This window comes from Phyllopteryx taeniolatus, chromosome 16 (genome assembly GCF_024500385.1).
Source record: "Phyllopteryx taeniolatus isolate TA_2022b chromosome 16, UOR_Ptae_1.2, whole genome shotgun sequence".
NCBI lineage: Eukaryota > Metazoa > Chordata > Actinopteri > Syngnathiformes > Syngnathidae > Phyllopteryx > Phyllopteryx taeniolatus.
In genome coordinates, this window is record NC_084517.1 from 21460814 (window position 1) to 21476773 (window position 15960).

Below are 15960 nucleotides of genomic sequence, written 5' to 3' on the forward strand. Positions count from 1 at the left end.
ACTTTTGAGAATCCCTGTTGATATGCATTCCACGTCTCGCCTTCAAGTCACCGCGTGTGCGTCCAGGTGGTGTTGAAGATCCGGCAGCAGAACCCGTTCATCACGCTGCTGCTGCCCAGCATTCTGATCATCCTGGCCGACATGGTGAGCTTCGCCCTGCCGCTGGGTTGCGGCGAGCGCAACTGCTTCAAGGTCACCCTGGTGCTCAGCTTCACCATGTTCCTGCTCATCCTCAACGACCAGCTGCCCGGCGACAGCGAGTGCAGCCCCGTGATAAGTCAGTCGGTCGGTCGGTCGGTCGCCAAGGCCAATGCGGCGTGCTGACCGAGCGCGTGGCTTTGCGCTTGCAGAAAACCACTTCTGCGTGTGCCTGGTGATGCTGGTGGTGAGCATGCTGGTGTCCATGGTGCTCACGCGGGTGGCCAAGGATGGAGGCCTCATCTTCTGCTGCTCTTCCAGGCGAGCAAAGACCGCAAACAAGCCAGAGGGAGCTGATCAGGGTGAGGGAGTCTGCAAACGAGGGTCGGGACCGTAGCGCCATCGTATGGATACGGCGGCGTCAAATACGAATATTCTCCATGTCACACTTAGGGCTGTATTTTCGTGACTGGCGCAACGTTTGGACAAGTTAGACCTGGTTTTTGGTTATTTTCCTTGGACCGGTGCACCGTGCTGCGTAACGAGTCAATGTTCAGCGATTTCCGTAACAAAATACGGACGTACCGTAACATTTGGCAGCTCCGCCAACAGTGTTGTCGTGGTAGTATCCAAATTGTTGGGAAAATGATTGCGATAATAACAAGCCCTCCTTGCGTGTATGTGCAGAAGTCACAGCGGACATCAGCGTCATCCGGCTGGACGACCCCGAGGAAAATCGGATGCACCGAAAGGTGACCGACTTCCTGGACGCCATCAAAGCCAAGGAAGCGGATTGCGAGCGCAACGAGGCGTTCGCCGACACGATCGACAAAACCTTTTTCTGGTTCTATTTCATTCTGGGCACCTTGTACTTTTGCGCTATGATCACGGTGATGGTGAAATACGAATGCAACGTCAACCACTTGGATTTCTGGTGAACGGCGGTCCGTCCTGGGAAGTAACCCAGTCCAAATACGTTGTTGCGGTACTTAAGATTTTTCAGGTATCTATACTTGACACGTCTACTCCTTACATTTGAAAACATGTGTGTCCTTTATACTACTTGCTTTGTTTTTCAACCTCCACAGATGATGACACAACGCACAAAAACAAACAAAACAAAACAAAGGAATTAGAGAGGTAAAAATCAACCCTGGTTGATGAGATTCTAATCAATTGAAATCTTGAGGTCGCAACCGATTCGGTAGTTGGGAACGAGAATGATTGGTGGTGAACGTTCCAAAAACATTCTCGGGTTCAAAAATTCTCACAACAAAATCCGTTCACACAAGGTGTATTTATTTATTTTTTTTCTGTTGTCATTCGCTAAATTTGCAGTTTTTGTTACTGGAATCACCAACGCTAGCTACCTAGCTAGCTAGCTTAAACCACAACATGCGACGTGACGTGATCATTTTCTTCTTCTTCCCAGTCTGCACACTATCAAAACAAGCATTTATATGTAGCAGTGAAAATTGATTTAGCATAATTACATTTCACAGTGTGTACTTTTTACAACGTGGAGGATTGAATCAGTACGTCTAATACTACCGTCGTTTTTTTTGTTTTATAGACGAGTACTTTTGCCACGTGTGGTAAAGTTATTGAGCGACACTCAAATGCATGAATACCATTTATTGCAACACCTATAGTAACGCTGCACATTTTATTCTTCCATTAAACGTATTGTATTAATAAAAGAAAACAAGTTTTCTTTGCCCTTAGTTGTCATCTGGCAGTCTTTCTATGCTGCCCTCTACAGGTGGCAACGATTTGTTTTTTTGTTTTAATCCCCATTTTAGCAAGTACGGTTTAGTTTTTCAAGGACAAAAAAGGGAAGCACCGGTCACAAGTATCAGTTTTCTGTAGGTTTATTACTGTAAATTATAAGCAAGGTGACACTTTTAACATGATAAAAGTCGAAATATCACCCATCAGCAGCCACCCCTTGTTCCGAAAGAACTTGGAAACAATGCTAACATTTCCCAATATCGGGATTTGAGCATATTGTTAGCCTAATAACATAATTGTTATTAAAAGTTTTTTTTTTTTTTTTTTTTTTAAACTTGCTGTCACAATATAAATATGAAAAAAAAGATGTAGATTCTCCATCATCCAGGTCACGGTAATCCTCAAAGGTTGAGAGCCATGGCAACTATACTTTTCTTGTTTGTTCAATTTGTTGTGCTTTTTGTTGTTTTATGAAACTGTTCCAAACGCCCGTAGGTCATTACGCTAGGCCAACGATATCGCAGTTAATTCCCTCCCTCCTGGTGGAAAACTAATTAGTGCAATACTTGGTTTTGATGTAACATCGGTGAAAAAATGTGCACTCGCCATTCCCAGTGCATTTTGAAAATAAGGTAATTTAAAAAAATAATAATAATCCAAAGTTTAAGTTAAACAAACAGCAGCAATCATTAAAAATAAGACCTTCACCCCCCGCCGAGAAATTCAGCACTTGTCCACAAATTTCCACCTCCTATGTTGTCCTCATAGCCTTGAAACAAATGAAACGTTAAAAGTCAGCGTGATTCAAAAGTCAAGAACTGAGCAAAATTGCGAAGACGTCGCAAACCTGTTTCAGGAGTTGAGCCCCGAGGTAGTTCTTCGCCACGTTGCTGAGGCTGGACTTGCCCCTCACCTTACACCTGACGTAGCCGTACAGGTTGGCCCCTTGTAACACGACGCCCATCACTACAACGGCCTGGGGAGGGAGGCAAAGTTCGAAAGCCGACTCGGACGCGTCATTTCACGGCATATATCTCTTTGGAGAAACTAACCAGCCATTTAATTTGAAAGGTGAGGATGACGCTGAAGACGAAGACAACCCAGAGGGCGGGAAACACGATGAGGCCGAGCCAGAAGATCTTGGACTCGGCGCTCGTCGTCCGGTTCAAACTGTCAGGCTGTTCAAAAAGATCAGCAAAAGGACTTTTGAGGAGCCTTTCTCAAACGCAGTTACATTGAATGACTCAAAGTTTTGCTGCTATAACGCATCTTTATTGTTTTCCATTACGCAAACAGCGGCTCGAAATCTTCTAAGTGCCAGTTTACCTTCCTTGCCTCGAACAGCCAGTGGCTCGTCCCATCCTCGTGGACTTGATTCCACCACCGAAGGCCCACCATCAATCTCCCTGACACATTCTATAAAATACAAAGATAAGATCATTCTGCTCCGTTTTGATTGATATCATCAGACAGTCCCACCATTCACCTCAAATAAAGCTGGCCCGCTCTCACCTTGACGGTCCAGAAGTCACACGACAGGAGGAGGATGATGGTGACCATGCAGGCGATGAAGTGACTGCTGTAGTAGTCGTACAATAAGTAGACCAAGAGGGCAGCGGTTCGGAAGAACAGATGCAGGAATGACACCACAGGGTGCCTGCAACAAAGAAAAGGATCTTGGCACACGACCCGGGCACGCCATTCATTCAAGGTCCCGTATTTTGACAAACCAACTCTTTCGACTATTTGGGATCTAATATTGTCTCAATGTTGCCTCACTAAACATGTGAAATATGAATTCAAATGGTCCACGCATTCCTGAGTTCCAAACTTTTTTTTGGGGGGGGGGGGGGGTTCTTAAACCAGCTCATTGGAATTTCTCGAGGTTATCGACATCACCGGCGAAAATCTTCACCTACCTCTCTGCTCCCGAGCCAGCGCTGTCGACATAACAAACGCGTGTGCTTGCGCAAGTGCCGGCAAATCAGAGGGAAGGGGGCGGTCTTAGCCAAATATGGACAAAGCGGATACAAAACTGGGTCAAACAGAAGTAGCTGTCGTAGGTGCCTTTTCTGGACACTCGTACGACAAGATAAATTGTGTTTTTTTTTTTTTTTTTTTGTTTTAAATAAAACTGCCACTTTTATACAATGGCCGTGTTAGTGAGTCACTCTATGGGTTAGGGTAACCCTAACCCTAAATAGTCAAAATATGGGCCCTTTAAGTCATTGCTGTTGCATAATGACAATGTGCCGGAATGAACCATAATAAATACTATACAAATAAATAAAGCGGAATGTTATCATATTGTTATAAGCTGGCTGTATTTTTGCAAAATGCATACAAACAAAGCATTGTACATCGGTGCTGTGATACATCGCTTTTTCGATATCGGCGCATTGCATCATGTCAAGTACTTTATGATTACTTATCAAAATGATTGAAATTGGTGATAGGAAGACATTTTCACCTGACTTCGGACTTTTTTGACAGGGCTCTGTCGTCATCGTCCCCAAAAAGAGGAGCGTGTTGGGAGCTCTGGAGAGAAAGAAAACACAAACAGCTAATCTCCAACTTGTTCATTTGAGTCTGTTCTGAGTATTAAGTTAAATGTGCAGGAAATCGCTCGAAAATAAGCCACGCGTTGTTTCTGAATCGATTACCTGGTGCATTTTTTACAGGTTGGTTTGTACTTGTGGTGTCCCAAACTGCACACGGAAGTGAATTTATAACCGAACCATCTGCGCATGCGTACATCAACCGCCATACTTGGAAAAGTACTTACGGCAAGTCATTTGAGACAAACTACATTAGGACTGTATTAGAGCGTTAAGTGAACGTATGCAAAATTTGTATTTACAAAGGTTAAGACTTTCCATTATTCAGACATGCCACTATTATCATTTAGTATTCTCAATTCTGAATAATTATCTATTTTAACGCAATTAAATGGTTTATTCAAGTATTTTAAATGGTTTATTCAAGTATTTTGAGTTTTTCCGTAGAACTTCTGCACACTTGAGTGCGGAGTGTAAACACGGATTTCGTTCCACAAACACGTCCACATACATGAAAGTCATATATAAAGTTATAGTTAGTTCAGCACAAAGTTAAGGACAGTCAATCCAATCAAACTACACAGCGTTTTATCTCAAAACACGATACCAAAAAACATTCAATCAGACGGCAAGGCGGATGAAGCCCAGAATTCCAAGAAGTAATTGAACTCATCACGACCAACACCTCGCCCCACACGCGACCGAGCGTGTTTGTACTGCAATTCCGCCCAACCGCGACGTCCTGGTAATTGAAGCGAGCAGACACCAGCGCCGGGCGGTCCAAGCTGAGCTGTCAGGAACGCAGAGCCGAGCTACTGCCGCAGCTTGCCCGACACAAGCCCCACTCAAGACACCCGGAAGGCACCGACACGTCAAGCGGAGAGAGGAGGGCACCATGAACCGCTTCAAGATCTCCAAGTTCAAAAACACCACACCGAAAATCGCCAAGAAGGATGTGAGTAGTCGACGAGCTTGCGGTGTTTGCTCGTTTTGTAGCGTTAGCATCGCCGCGGTACACGACTCGACTGTGGTATGGGTGGGCGGGTGGTGGGCAACGCTGCCTTGTAGTGTTGAACTTCCTTCATTTAGAAGGCTGCGGCTGACTACAAAACGCTCTCGGTCACATCTAGCGGCTACCGGTCCATTACAAGCTTCCCGCAGTATATCTTTAACGACAAGTATGGATTTATTTCAGGTTGCAACGCCTTGCAGCGTTCCTCGGCGCATTATGTAATAGTGGCTGCAAAATCCCAGGAATGTGACAGAGGTGCAGTGTGTAGTCCTCCGATCTGTGCACGCCATCTAAAAGACAGCAGGTGGCGCTCTGCTGCTGCTGCTGCTGCCTACAAACCCGTTGGAAACAGTGACATTGTCAATAACGCACAGCGGTTCTGTCAAATCGGGGACGCATCTGTGGGAAAATATATGACATGCAGTTATTTTAAAATGAAGCAAAACGCAGCAAACGAACAAAACAGAAAAAAAAAAATTCAATTGAGGAAATCCGACTCTTTAAAAAGGAACCTCGACACGACATGCAAACATAATTGGGGAGTGTTGATGTATCCATGAAAGGATATTTGAAGTCCACCTCTTTAAAAAAGAACATCCATACATAGCCAATGGTGTATAGTTTGGACTTTTGTTTGACTGGGATGTAAATGCAAGTGTTGAAGAGGCCTCTACTGAGCAACGTAGCGTGCACTTCCACTTCTTGTTCAGCCTCAGGAACTTCAGTGTCAGCTCAATCCTTCCTGTTTCCTTTTCACTCGATTGCACGATGCTGCTGCTCGGTTTTGCTCTTCAAGCGGGAAGTTCCGCCGTACCGATACCGAATCGAATCTACGTCTGACTGCAAACACTGTCGCGTCACATTTATGCAACTCCTCCAAACTATGCGAAAACGCAAGATAATAGCACGCAACGGTCCCATCTGGAGCACTTGAAAAAAAAGACATTTTAAATAAAACCCGTCATACTCACCAGAGATGGGGGTTATTAAATTAGTATTCATTTGGACAGAGGCAGTGTTTTGTTCTTCAAAGTCGCGTGTAACACGTTTTGTTCTGACCGACCAATCGGAGGATGGGAAAACGGCGACGTCATCGAGGGCCAGCTCGTCGGCCTTGCGAGGACGTGTTTGAAAATGGCATCGGTTAACGAAGGGCACACATTGACACGGCAACGCGCCGAGGCTGACGTGGCAGCCAAGAGAAACACAACCGAATGAAAAGAACAGAACAGACTGCTGGGAATTAACTCGTCAAATTGAATTGAACAAATATTCGAATGGAGGTGGGTGCTTTTGAGGCTTTTCAGGCAAGCAGAGAAGACGAGAACGCCAAGCTCTCGGGTGGCGCTCCCGGCGTCTGAGTTGCGTCATTGCTGCAACATGCGGCTTGTGTCCTCTTGGAATTGCAGGGATGGATCAACGACGTCCGCGGCGGCTCCTTCGCCTGCCAGGGAAACCGCATCAAGGCCAGCGCCGAGCTGGTGGCCTACAACACGGAGCAGGCTGGTAAGAAATCCCTTCGGGCGCGCTCGCTAATTTATCGAGCTGAAGCGCCTCAGCTCACTTCAACGTTGCTCCGAGGTTCACTGGATTGTATTGAAAACTGAGCGCGGGTTCGCTTGTGAAATGGACGAGTTTAATAGATACCTGCTTAATTGGGAGTTCCTTGGTGAATGTTTTGACTTTGACGGGGAGTGCGTGCTGCTTGAATTCTGCCTAGCAACAAGAGGAACCACCAAACACGTGAGCAGGGGGGGGAAAAAAATCCGATTTTTCTTAGTAAAACCCAGACGTCTCCCATGTTTATGTACGAGAGCGGCCTCGGAGAACGTGGACGCCGACGGCTGTGCACGTTTGAAGCTCGCAACGTGTTTGCAGGCGGCGGCGTGCTGGGCGTGACGACCGTCAAACCCGCGGCGGATGGACGATGGAGCGTCAGCCAGATCGCCTGTCATTCTGGTACTTTATTATTATTTTTTTCCCCCCCATCCTTCCAAAATTTAACAGACACTTATGCTTTTTTTTTTTTTTCTTTACGCGTCTCTGGTGTGGTAATAACATGTCTGTGATGTGCTTTCGTCAAAATACAGAAAATGGCCGTGAACACAGCTCATAAGCAATTCAGTTTTCTGTTACAAACTCCTGGTTCATAAAAGATGCACAGTTCAAGTATTTAAAAAAAAAAAAAAGAATACATTCTAGAGGTAAAAGGTTTTAAATACCACCGCAAAAACTATGCAACAACGCGTTTATAAATGGAAAATAGCATGATGTCAAAAGCACATTCACCAGACTATTCCGAGAGGCCTGAAAAAGCAAAAAGGCTTTTCGGCAAAATATTGAAATGTTGGCTACAGATGTCTTAACCGATGACGACTGTGGGCGGGGCCAGGCTGTTGCCGCTAGGCGAGCGCATCCTCTGTGTGTCAAAGCAGCATTCAGAGCGCGTGAAAGGACAAAAGATTTACTTGGTTGTTTAATGTGACACTCGCCGGGTGGGAGAGCCGACTTTTTGTCGTCAAAGGCATGAAAAAGTTGATTTTCCATGACGTTGCCCCCTTTCTCCGTCAGATCTGGTGACCGACTTGGACTTTTCTCCGTTTGATGAGAGTCTTCTGGCAACGTGCTCTGCAGATGAAACAGTGAGCTCGACTTTTCTTTTTCTTTTTTCCCCCTCATAGTGGATGTAAGGCCACTACTCCTTCAATTCTGCCTAGCAACAAGGGATGGACAAAAATCTTAACTTCTAAAACAATAGTCGGATTATTCCTAATAGTTGTCTGATTCTTGTGTATGTCCCCCCCCCCGCCCTCCACTTCACTTCAGCGGCTGCGTATGAGAAGCTGGCTTGGATTTAAAATTTGGTCTCGCAACACAACAACAAAATCAATTGGCCCAGCAACATCTCGTCACTGGCTGAACTTGTAAATTGTAAATTGGAGTCCTGGTAGGCGAAGATGCTGCAAGTATTCCGTATTATTTGTATGACGTGACCTCGCAGGTGAAGCTGTGGCGTTTGCGCCAACCAGAGCTGGAGCGGCAACCCCTAGCGCCGGAGGTCACCCTCGGACCCGGCCGGGGACGGCCGGAACTTGTGCTCTTCCACCCGACCTCTTCCGGGCTGCTGGCCGTCGGCGCCGCCAAGGGTCCGCTCGTTTGGGACACGGACCGCCGGGATGCGCCGCTCGCAGGTTAGTCACGACTTGTCCGCTGTGGCGTGCAAAATCGGAAGCCACCCGGGAGGTCGACTATTGAGACAAAAATATTGAGACGCTCGAAGGGAGTCGGACATATGCGCGTATAAACAAACCGGCTCACCCACATTCATACTTGTGTCCAATTTAGTCTTTATTTAATCCAAAATGTTTGTTCTTAGAATGTGGGAGGAAGATACCTAACGTTGTAAAATACAGTGGAACTGAATGGTTCTCAATGTGTGGCTCCCTCTAGTGGCGCGCGAAGAATCACGCCGTTAAATGTTCAAACTGAGCCTAATGTTTCAGTGACTTCAATTTAACATTTGTCAAGTACAGTTCAGTTGTATTTAACTTTTAAGTAAAGATTGATTTACACACCACCAAACGAGAATGTATATAAAAAAAAGTATAGGTGGGTTTATAATATAATATGCACCTTGTGCCAATTAGTCAAATAGCATTTAAGTGATGTGCCTGTCACTGTATGTCGTTGGCATTGAACGATGACCAAAGATAGATTATGTCTAGTAAATTCATAATTTGGACGATTATGTCGGTGTGGCTGCCATTCCATTTGACATTTGCCGGCGGTCGAAAAGTCCTTTTTGATCCCGTCTGCTGCCTCATTCTTGTAAGAGCGCACTTTCGCTGCGAGCTACGACCGGTTGTCTTGACGACGCAGAACTTCACGGGGCGTCCTAATACTTTTGTCCATGCAAGTGTTTGTCTTGCACTCGCGTTGTGTTTCTTTGCTGTTTGTCTGCGACGACAGAAAGCGAGTCGTTGTTGTCGTCGCTGTCCTGTTTTGTTGTTGTTGTTTTTCTTTGGTCTTTGTTGCTGTGGTCTCGTTCCGACTGACGCCGCCTACGTTTTGCAGCCCTGTGGCTCCACGTTTGCGAGCAGCAGAGGTAAACCTTTGGTTTTGCAAACACGCCTCCCCCCCCCCCACACACCATTATCAACCCCCCACCACCTCCAAATACTCACCACTGGCCTCAGGATGTGTTCGCTACGGCCACACGTAAAGCCTCTTTTACACGCAGACCCACAAAATGGCCGCGGCGGAGCCGGAGCCGAAGAATTGATTGGATTTCCCACGGCGACACGGGAGACGTCATTGAGGATCGCCTCTCTCGCGCGCTGCTGAAATGCATTCCCGTACACCACTGAAATGTTCTCACATACACTTTTACTGACGCGCCCTCATAAACGCACAACACGGGAGGAAAAACGTTGGACAATGTGTAAAAGGGGCTCCCTCACCCCATGACAGCTGCCTGCTGATTTCTCTCCTTGCTACCATTAATCCTTTTCTCTTTGGATTGTTAAATATCACAAGTTTTCCTGTAAATTTCCCCTTTTTATGCCTTAAAGGAGACATATTATGCTTTTTAAAAAAAAAAATCAGTTCCCAGGTGTCTTAATAACATGTTTGTGACAAGCACTACTGGGCCAATGGACGGCTTTTGAGCTAGGGCGTTGCGACTAGGCGAGCGGCTTCAGGTTTGCGGAAGTGTAGCCCAGAGTGTGAGTTAAAAAAAAAAAAGTATTTGTAAAGACAATAAAATCATTTTTACTCATGGAGGCAGCACTTCAGCCGCTCCTCTCCGCACACTTCAGAATCAGAATCATCTTTATTTGCCAAGTATGTCCAAAAAACACAAGGAATTTGTCTCCGGTAGTTGGCACTTGTCAATAGGTGCGTATCCGTGCATGACTGGTTTCGACGTGGGGCCTCGCACCTGTGGGGATTTCTGCATTTCAGACTGTCCCCTTGAAAGTGGCTCTGAATCTTCACCCAGCAAAGTGCCCAAGTCCTGGGCAGAGAAATGGAATTTGACGAGGGGGAGGTTATTATGCGCACGAGCCGCGTCGGAACGTCGCAGTTATGCAAACTTGAGAATGTCTCTTTCACGGACACATCTTTAGAAATACTTTTACGCAACAAAAGATGGACTTGCTTGTTTGATTTGAGACTCCAGAGACCCACACTATTTGTCGTACGAGCCAATAAACGGTCATGTTTCCATAATATGTCCCCCTTAAGTCGAAGTGTTGTGTGTTAACAAGTGCACATGTGATGGCTTCTCCTGCGAAGCATCACAAAAGCCACGCAAGCGACTCTCCGCTGTGCTCACCTGTGAATGCGGTCTTGCCCAAACTGGAAGGACACATTCTTTCATTCATTCATTCATGATGTGGTTTGTGCTATATTTTGTTGTTGTCTTTCTTCATACCCTAACACTTGGCATGGCGTTTTTACGAAGACCTCTGTGAATGCGGATGATGATAATGACGATTCCCCCCCCCCCCCGTGTGGTGTGTTCAGTTCTGGAGGAGCACAGCGAGCAGCTGCAGAGTCTGAGCTGGAAACGGGACGGTTCCCTGCTGGCGTCCACCTGCAAGGTGAGCACGAGCCGCCGCGCGACAAAAAACGTTCGGCATCGCGTCGCAATCGCGTCCGGGTGGCGAAAGAAAACGAACCATTCTGTCATTTGCCCAAGGGCAGAGCGATTGAGAAAACAGTTCTATAATTATCCCAACGTATCAGAAACTGAAAATGAAATTCCAATACGCGTTGTTTTGATCTCAGTGTTAAAGCCATTACTCACCATTTTAATCAATATTTAAAGTTAATGACACTTTTTGAGCGACGACACTTACTACTTCAGTTCCAAACGTTTGCAATAGGTCAGTTTTTCATCATCCAAAGGTGTCAGGAACAAACAAACAAACATTTTCATTGGGGGGGAAACAAAAATCTCACTATTAATGCCATTACTAACCGATTCAAGCAATAGCGGATTACACTTTTTAACGTCACCCACTCATTGAAAAACAAAGCTTCGCAATGGGTCGATTTGACCCACAACATAACAGGGGAGTTACATTTTTACCTTATTCGTTTCCTGTGGAGTTAATAAAGGTTTCAGAGGTGATTATTTTGTACCCCAAATTTGGTTGTGATCAACTTTTGTGGTTCCACTATACTTTGTGTGTGAATCGTAATAAATATACCCGGGCTGCCTTGGTTGTTCACACTACTTTTTGCCATTGCAGTATTTGAACACTAGATGGAGCTGTTTAGCCACATGAATTCAGGTTGCTGGCTCTGTCAAAATGTTCGGGAACGCCATGAAAACGTGATGAGAGATGACTTCCCTCCAAAATGTACACAGACTGCATCGCACAGATTAGCAATCCGGGAGCGGTTATTGGAATTCTTTTCTAAAGTGGGGGGGGGAGAGCACATACACATAAATCCTGTTTGCAAATGGCGATCTGAGTTTTTCCCTTCAGGCAAAGTGACTTCCGGCAACTTGTTTACCGTACTTCCTCAAATAGTGGGCGCCACTTTAATAGATGCCCTCCCCCAATTAATATCTGGATGCAGCGAACACTTTACTACATCAATGCTGCATGCTAGTACTTGAAGTGATTTTTGACTACTTGTTTGCTGCGTTTCATCAAATAGTGGCCTCCGCTCTAATAAATGCCATGCCCCAATTAAACTCTGATTGCATTTGCTACTTGAATACATAAATGTTATTAAATATACTATACTAAATAATACCTCCTTTTTTTTTGCTGCGTTTCCTCAAAGAGTGGCCTACACTTTAATTGACGGCGTGCCCCAATTAATCGCTGTCTACCTTTTCCCACTTTAGCACCTAAATCATGTATTCTTCCCCTGAGGAAAAGTGACTTTTGGTCTCTTGTTTGGCGCATTTCCTCAAATAGTCAGCAATCCTCAGCTCCACATGCTGGTTTCCGTAGAAAACAGGGCGCGCACTGTTGGCAAGTTTACGTCAACTGCGGAACTCGACACAAACGCAAACAGACGTTGATTGACGTGAAAATGAGCCCCGATGTGTAACTGAGTGACGTGTGATGGTCTTAATTGCCCTTAAATCCGAAAAAAAGACGTCCGTCCGAAATGCCCCGTTTAACACGTTCTGATTGTCAGCTCGATCCGATTTGTTTGTCTTTGCCGTGACAAGTAACAAATGAGTCCGTCAGCATCACGGGTCACGTCCCGGTCACGACGTTGACCTCCACGGGCTAATCGTCCTCGTCAGCGCTGCCTGCCTCGCCGTCAGCCTCGATGGAGGAGGTGGCACCTTGAAGAAAACGTTGGGGTAATACAAGCCAAGATCAGAGCTGGGGGGACCACCGAGATTCTCTGTTGTCATTTAACCCAAACGCCCCCTTTCAATCTCTCCAATCCGGTTTATTAAAGCAAATAGGGCCTGCGCACATGTGGGTCCAAGCCCCGTTGGGTAAACATTGGGGGCGCAGGCCTGTTATTGGGGGAAAGAAGGGAAGGCTACCACCCCAGAGTCATGACGGGATCACAACTGCCCTTGTTTGGATCTCCAGATGTTTCTGAGAAAGAGCCCATTCATGATTTATTCGAATGAAGGAAGTGGACCAGGCAGGGCGCTGCTGTTTTGCTGCGAGGTGTGACGAGATCTCGGCGCCCGCTTGTACCCCACTTTCACGTTAAAAAGCCGCATTGTAGCCTGGTTCCTCCCAAGTTGCCAACCACCTCCGGGCGTGTAACCGTGGGAGACTGGAGCCGGTTGTCCGGCAGCAAAAGCGTGTTTGGGGAGCGAAGAGCGCTAGCGCCCCATGATTGAAGATCCCCCATCCTCTTTGTGTGTGTTTCCATACAAGCGAAAGTTGTGTACAGCACAGAGCGAGGAAAACTCATTAAGAAATGCCTGTGAGTAAGACCCTGTCGCTTTGGTTAAACAGCTGCTGCGTCTGTGCGCGCACACACACACACACACACACACACACACACACACACACGTGCGCGTTGTGTGTCATAGGGCTTTCGAGGGTGTGTTTGCTCAACGGACACATCTGTAAGCGAGCCGACCCTCATCGGAGTGTTTGCTTGTCGTCCGGAGATGGCGGACCCATCGCAAAACTTCCTCAATTAATCGCCAGCTGCATCACTTGAATGCATAAACGTTGCGTGTCAAATGAAATGGAGGCCTCCTATTTTCCCCCCTTCACGAAGAGGGACTTTTTGGCAGCTTGCTCACCGTATTTCCACAAATGGTGGCCTTTGGTTTCATAGATGCCGTACCCCAATTAATTGCCCACACCGTTGGCCACTTGAATGCAGAAAAAGTGCATGTAACATGGACGTCTCTTTTTTTTGGGCTAAAGAAACGGTAGCTTTTTGCAACTGTATTTCGTCTAATTGTGGCTTCTAATAAACGCCGTGCCCCAATTCATCTTGGTTAAATAAACTGCACGTCAAATGGACGCTTCCTTTTTTCCCTCTCAGGAAAAGTGACTTTTGACAACTTGGGTACTCTTTTCCCTCAAATAATGGCCTGTGCTTTAATAGATGCCACGCCCCAATTAATCACCGTCTGTCTGCATTGCATCACTTGAATGAGTAAATTATACTCGTCAAATGGAGGCCTGCCTTTTTCCTCTCTCACTAAAAGTGACTTTTGACAACTTGGGAACTCTTTTCCCTCAAATAGTGACCACCGCCTAATAAATAGATGCCACGCACCAATTCATAAGGAAATATTGTCATACTAAATATGTATGTTGTTCAGGATTAGGTCACAGCTGAGGGGCATCATATCTGTGGGTGGTCTTACTGTATATATATATACACGCACACACACACACACACAGAGTTGACATTCTCTTTAGAGTTTATTAGCGTGGGGAAACTCTCTTTACCCATCCTCTTGAAGAATAACGTTCATCAAAGAAGGTAAAATAAAAATAAATCTCACTGCATTTATTCATCAGTCCATGAGTTATCAAAAGTAACATTTTTCTTTCTCAAAGAATGTGCCCGACGGCATCACATCTCTTTGCCCGACGTGAGCCAATGTATAGCGCGCCCGCCTTTTGTCCGAGCGGTCGCACGCTGCCGAGCGACGCGTGGCCCGGTCACAGCCGGATCTCATTAGGCTCCATTTCCTCCCAATCAGGCGGGATCCCGCTCTCTGATTGGCCGCTGTGATTGATGCCGGAGCCGACGGGGGAAGGGGTTCGCCGAGAGGTCGCGTCATTGCTAATAATGAGTCGGCGGACGATCACGCCGATAGATGAAGAAACATTCTGGATCTGTTGTCTGAGATACAACCGGGGGGAGGAAGCTAGAATGGAGTATCCTAAAAATGTTAAGAGTGTAAACCGTAAATATGCCACAAACGACGATCCCAAAAGAGTTTCATATCATTTCAAGCTCATATTAAAAATGAATGACTTAAAAATAAATGAATGCGTAACTTGCGTAACAATCCAGGCTAAATGTAGCTCCTCCCCAATGTATCAAGCTCATCTCTGAGTGGAGCTGTACCACTTAAAAATGCTTTCTTGGCACCCATTCCAAGCTTTGCCAGCATCTTGGGCAATTTGGGAAAGAGCATAAAAACTGCAAATTTGTTTTGTTTGTTTTTTAGCAAATAGGAAAAAAAACTGAAATAGTGAACCGCAACTATAAGGGGTATTTCTGTTCAGATAAAGTGCAATATGATATTTAGCCGCGTGAGGTTCAGGCTCTCAAGTTCTTCCATATCCAACTCACGTACGAACCGCCTCAAGGATCTGGTTTTGTGCATGCTGGTGCAGAAAAGGGGCCTTCCGCAAAGTGTTCCCACAAGGTTTAATGCATTTAACTGTCCAAAAGGGCAAGGTTTAGCCTAAACCTTGACTGATTCAAACGCCCAAAGGCTTTTTCCCATCATGTGTATTAAATATTAAATATTACTGTTGTCCCTGCAGGACAAGATGCTGCGAGTGTTTGACCCGAGAGCCCAACTGAAAGCAGTTCAGGTGAGTATCGGTTCTTCGACTTTGGGTTGGCTTTAGCAGTCAGAGCTCCTCATCCCTCATCACGCGAAACTCTTCCGACCGCGGCGGTCTCCTCTCGCACCGCTCCCTCCGCTTAATGAAAACTGCGCCCGCAACATCAGCGACGACTCGCTAAAATGCGCCGAGTGTTTGCGCTTTGCTTGGCAGAGACGAGATCGACGACGCTGATCCGAGCGGCGTTCAGTGGAAGACCTCCCTTGTTGTTTACGTTTCGCTCGTGCGGTCGTGCCTTGACTTGTGAGTTTCATTTGTTCAGTAACCGAGCTTGTAACCCAATTTAGTCCTATATCAAATTACTCTTCCCAATTGGAATGAATTGAAATGCGATCCGTTCCGGGGGCCCCTCCAAAATGCCACATTGTTTTTAACAAAGAAAAATAGTACCGTATTGTAAGATAAACTGTCAATGTGAAACATAATAAAACATAAGATAATATAATAACTTCTTCCACACCTGTTTTTTCAT

General features: G+C 45.9%; 3 protein-coding genes across 7 annotated transcripts in view; 2 read left to right on the forward strand and 1 right to left on the reverse strand.

Annotated features, from left to right (window-relative positions):
- Positions 1-1853, forward strand: part of LOC133465693 (5-hydroxytryptamine receptor 3A-like) — a 30147-nt gene extending 28294 nt beyond the window's left edge. For both annotated transcript variants that reach the window (XM_061748734.1, XM_061748735.1), the window contains exons 7-9: positions 67-277; positions 351-500; positions 826-1853. In XM_061748734.1, coding sequence (XP_061604718.1) covers positions 67-277; positions 351-500; positions 826-1076 — 612 coding nt within the window. In that variant the 3' untranslated portion in view covers positions 1077-1853. The remainder of the gene's footprint in view (positions 1-66; positions 278-350; positions 501-825) is intronic.
- Positions 1854-1993: 140 nt separating this feature from the next.
- Positions 1994-5062, reverse strand: LOC133465698 (Golgi apparatus membrane protein TVP23 homolog B-like). 2 transcript variants are annotated; one of them, XM_061748739.1, is made up of 7 exons: positions 4533-4785; positions 4340-4407; positions 3382-3526; positions 3196-3285; positions 2922-3047; positions 2717-2845; positions 1994-2638 (listed from the first exon to the last, which is right to left on the reverse strand). In XM_061748739.1, the coding sequence occupies exons 1-7, from the start codon at positions 4539-4541 to the stop codon at positions 2621-2623; spliced, it is 585 nt and encodes a 194-aa protein (XP_061604723.1). In that variant the 5' UTR covers positions 4542-4785; the 3' UTR covers positions 1994-2620. The 2 variants fall into 2 exon arrangements, with proteins under 2 accessions (XP_061604723.1, XP_061604722.1); XM_061748738.1 differs by lacking the exon at positions 1994-2638 and having other exon boundaries at positions 2645-2845; positions 4533-5062.
- Positions 5063-5135: 73 nt separating this feature from the next.
- The window catches only part of LOC133465688 (mitochondrial import inner membrane translocase subunit TIM16-like), a 92977-nt gene continuing 82152 nt past the window's right edge, over positions 5136-15960 (forward strand). Inside the window, exons 1-7 of one of the 3 annotated variants that reach the window (XM_061748721.1) lie at positions 5136-5382; positions 6849-6945; positions 7318-7398; positions 8011-8081; positions 8441-8630; positions 10966-11042; positions 15405-15455. In XM_061748721.1, the coding sequence (XP_061604705.1) occupies positions 5323-5382; positions 6849-6945; positions 7318-7398; positions 8011-8081; positions 8441-8630; positions 10966-11042; positions 15405-15455 (627 nt within the window). In that variant the 5' untranslated portion in view covers positions 5136-5322. Of the gene's footprint in view, positions 5383-6848; positions 6946-7317; positions 7399-8010; positions 8082-8440; positions 8631-8714; positions 9545-10965; positions 11043-15404; positions 15456-15960 lie in introns of those variants that run through there. The other 2 variants (XM_061748724.1, XM_061748722.1) reach the window with 2 other exon arrangements.

Bases quoted from the DNA above. Each gene is read 5' to 3' on its own strand.
- LOC133465698 (XM_061748738.1), bottom strand. The intron at 3,286-3,381 runs GTGAGAGCGGGC...TGTATTTTATAG, and splicing joins GTGACTTCTGGACCGTCAAG to AATGTGTCAGGGAGATTGAT. The intron at 3,048-3,195 runs GTAAACTGGCAC...CTTTTTGAACAG, and splicing joins GGCTGTTCGAGGCAAGGAAG to CCTGACAGTTTGAACCGGAC.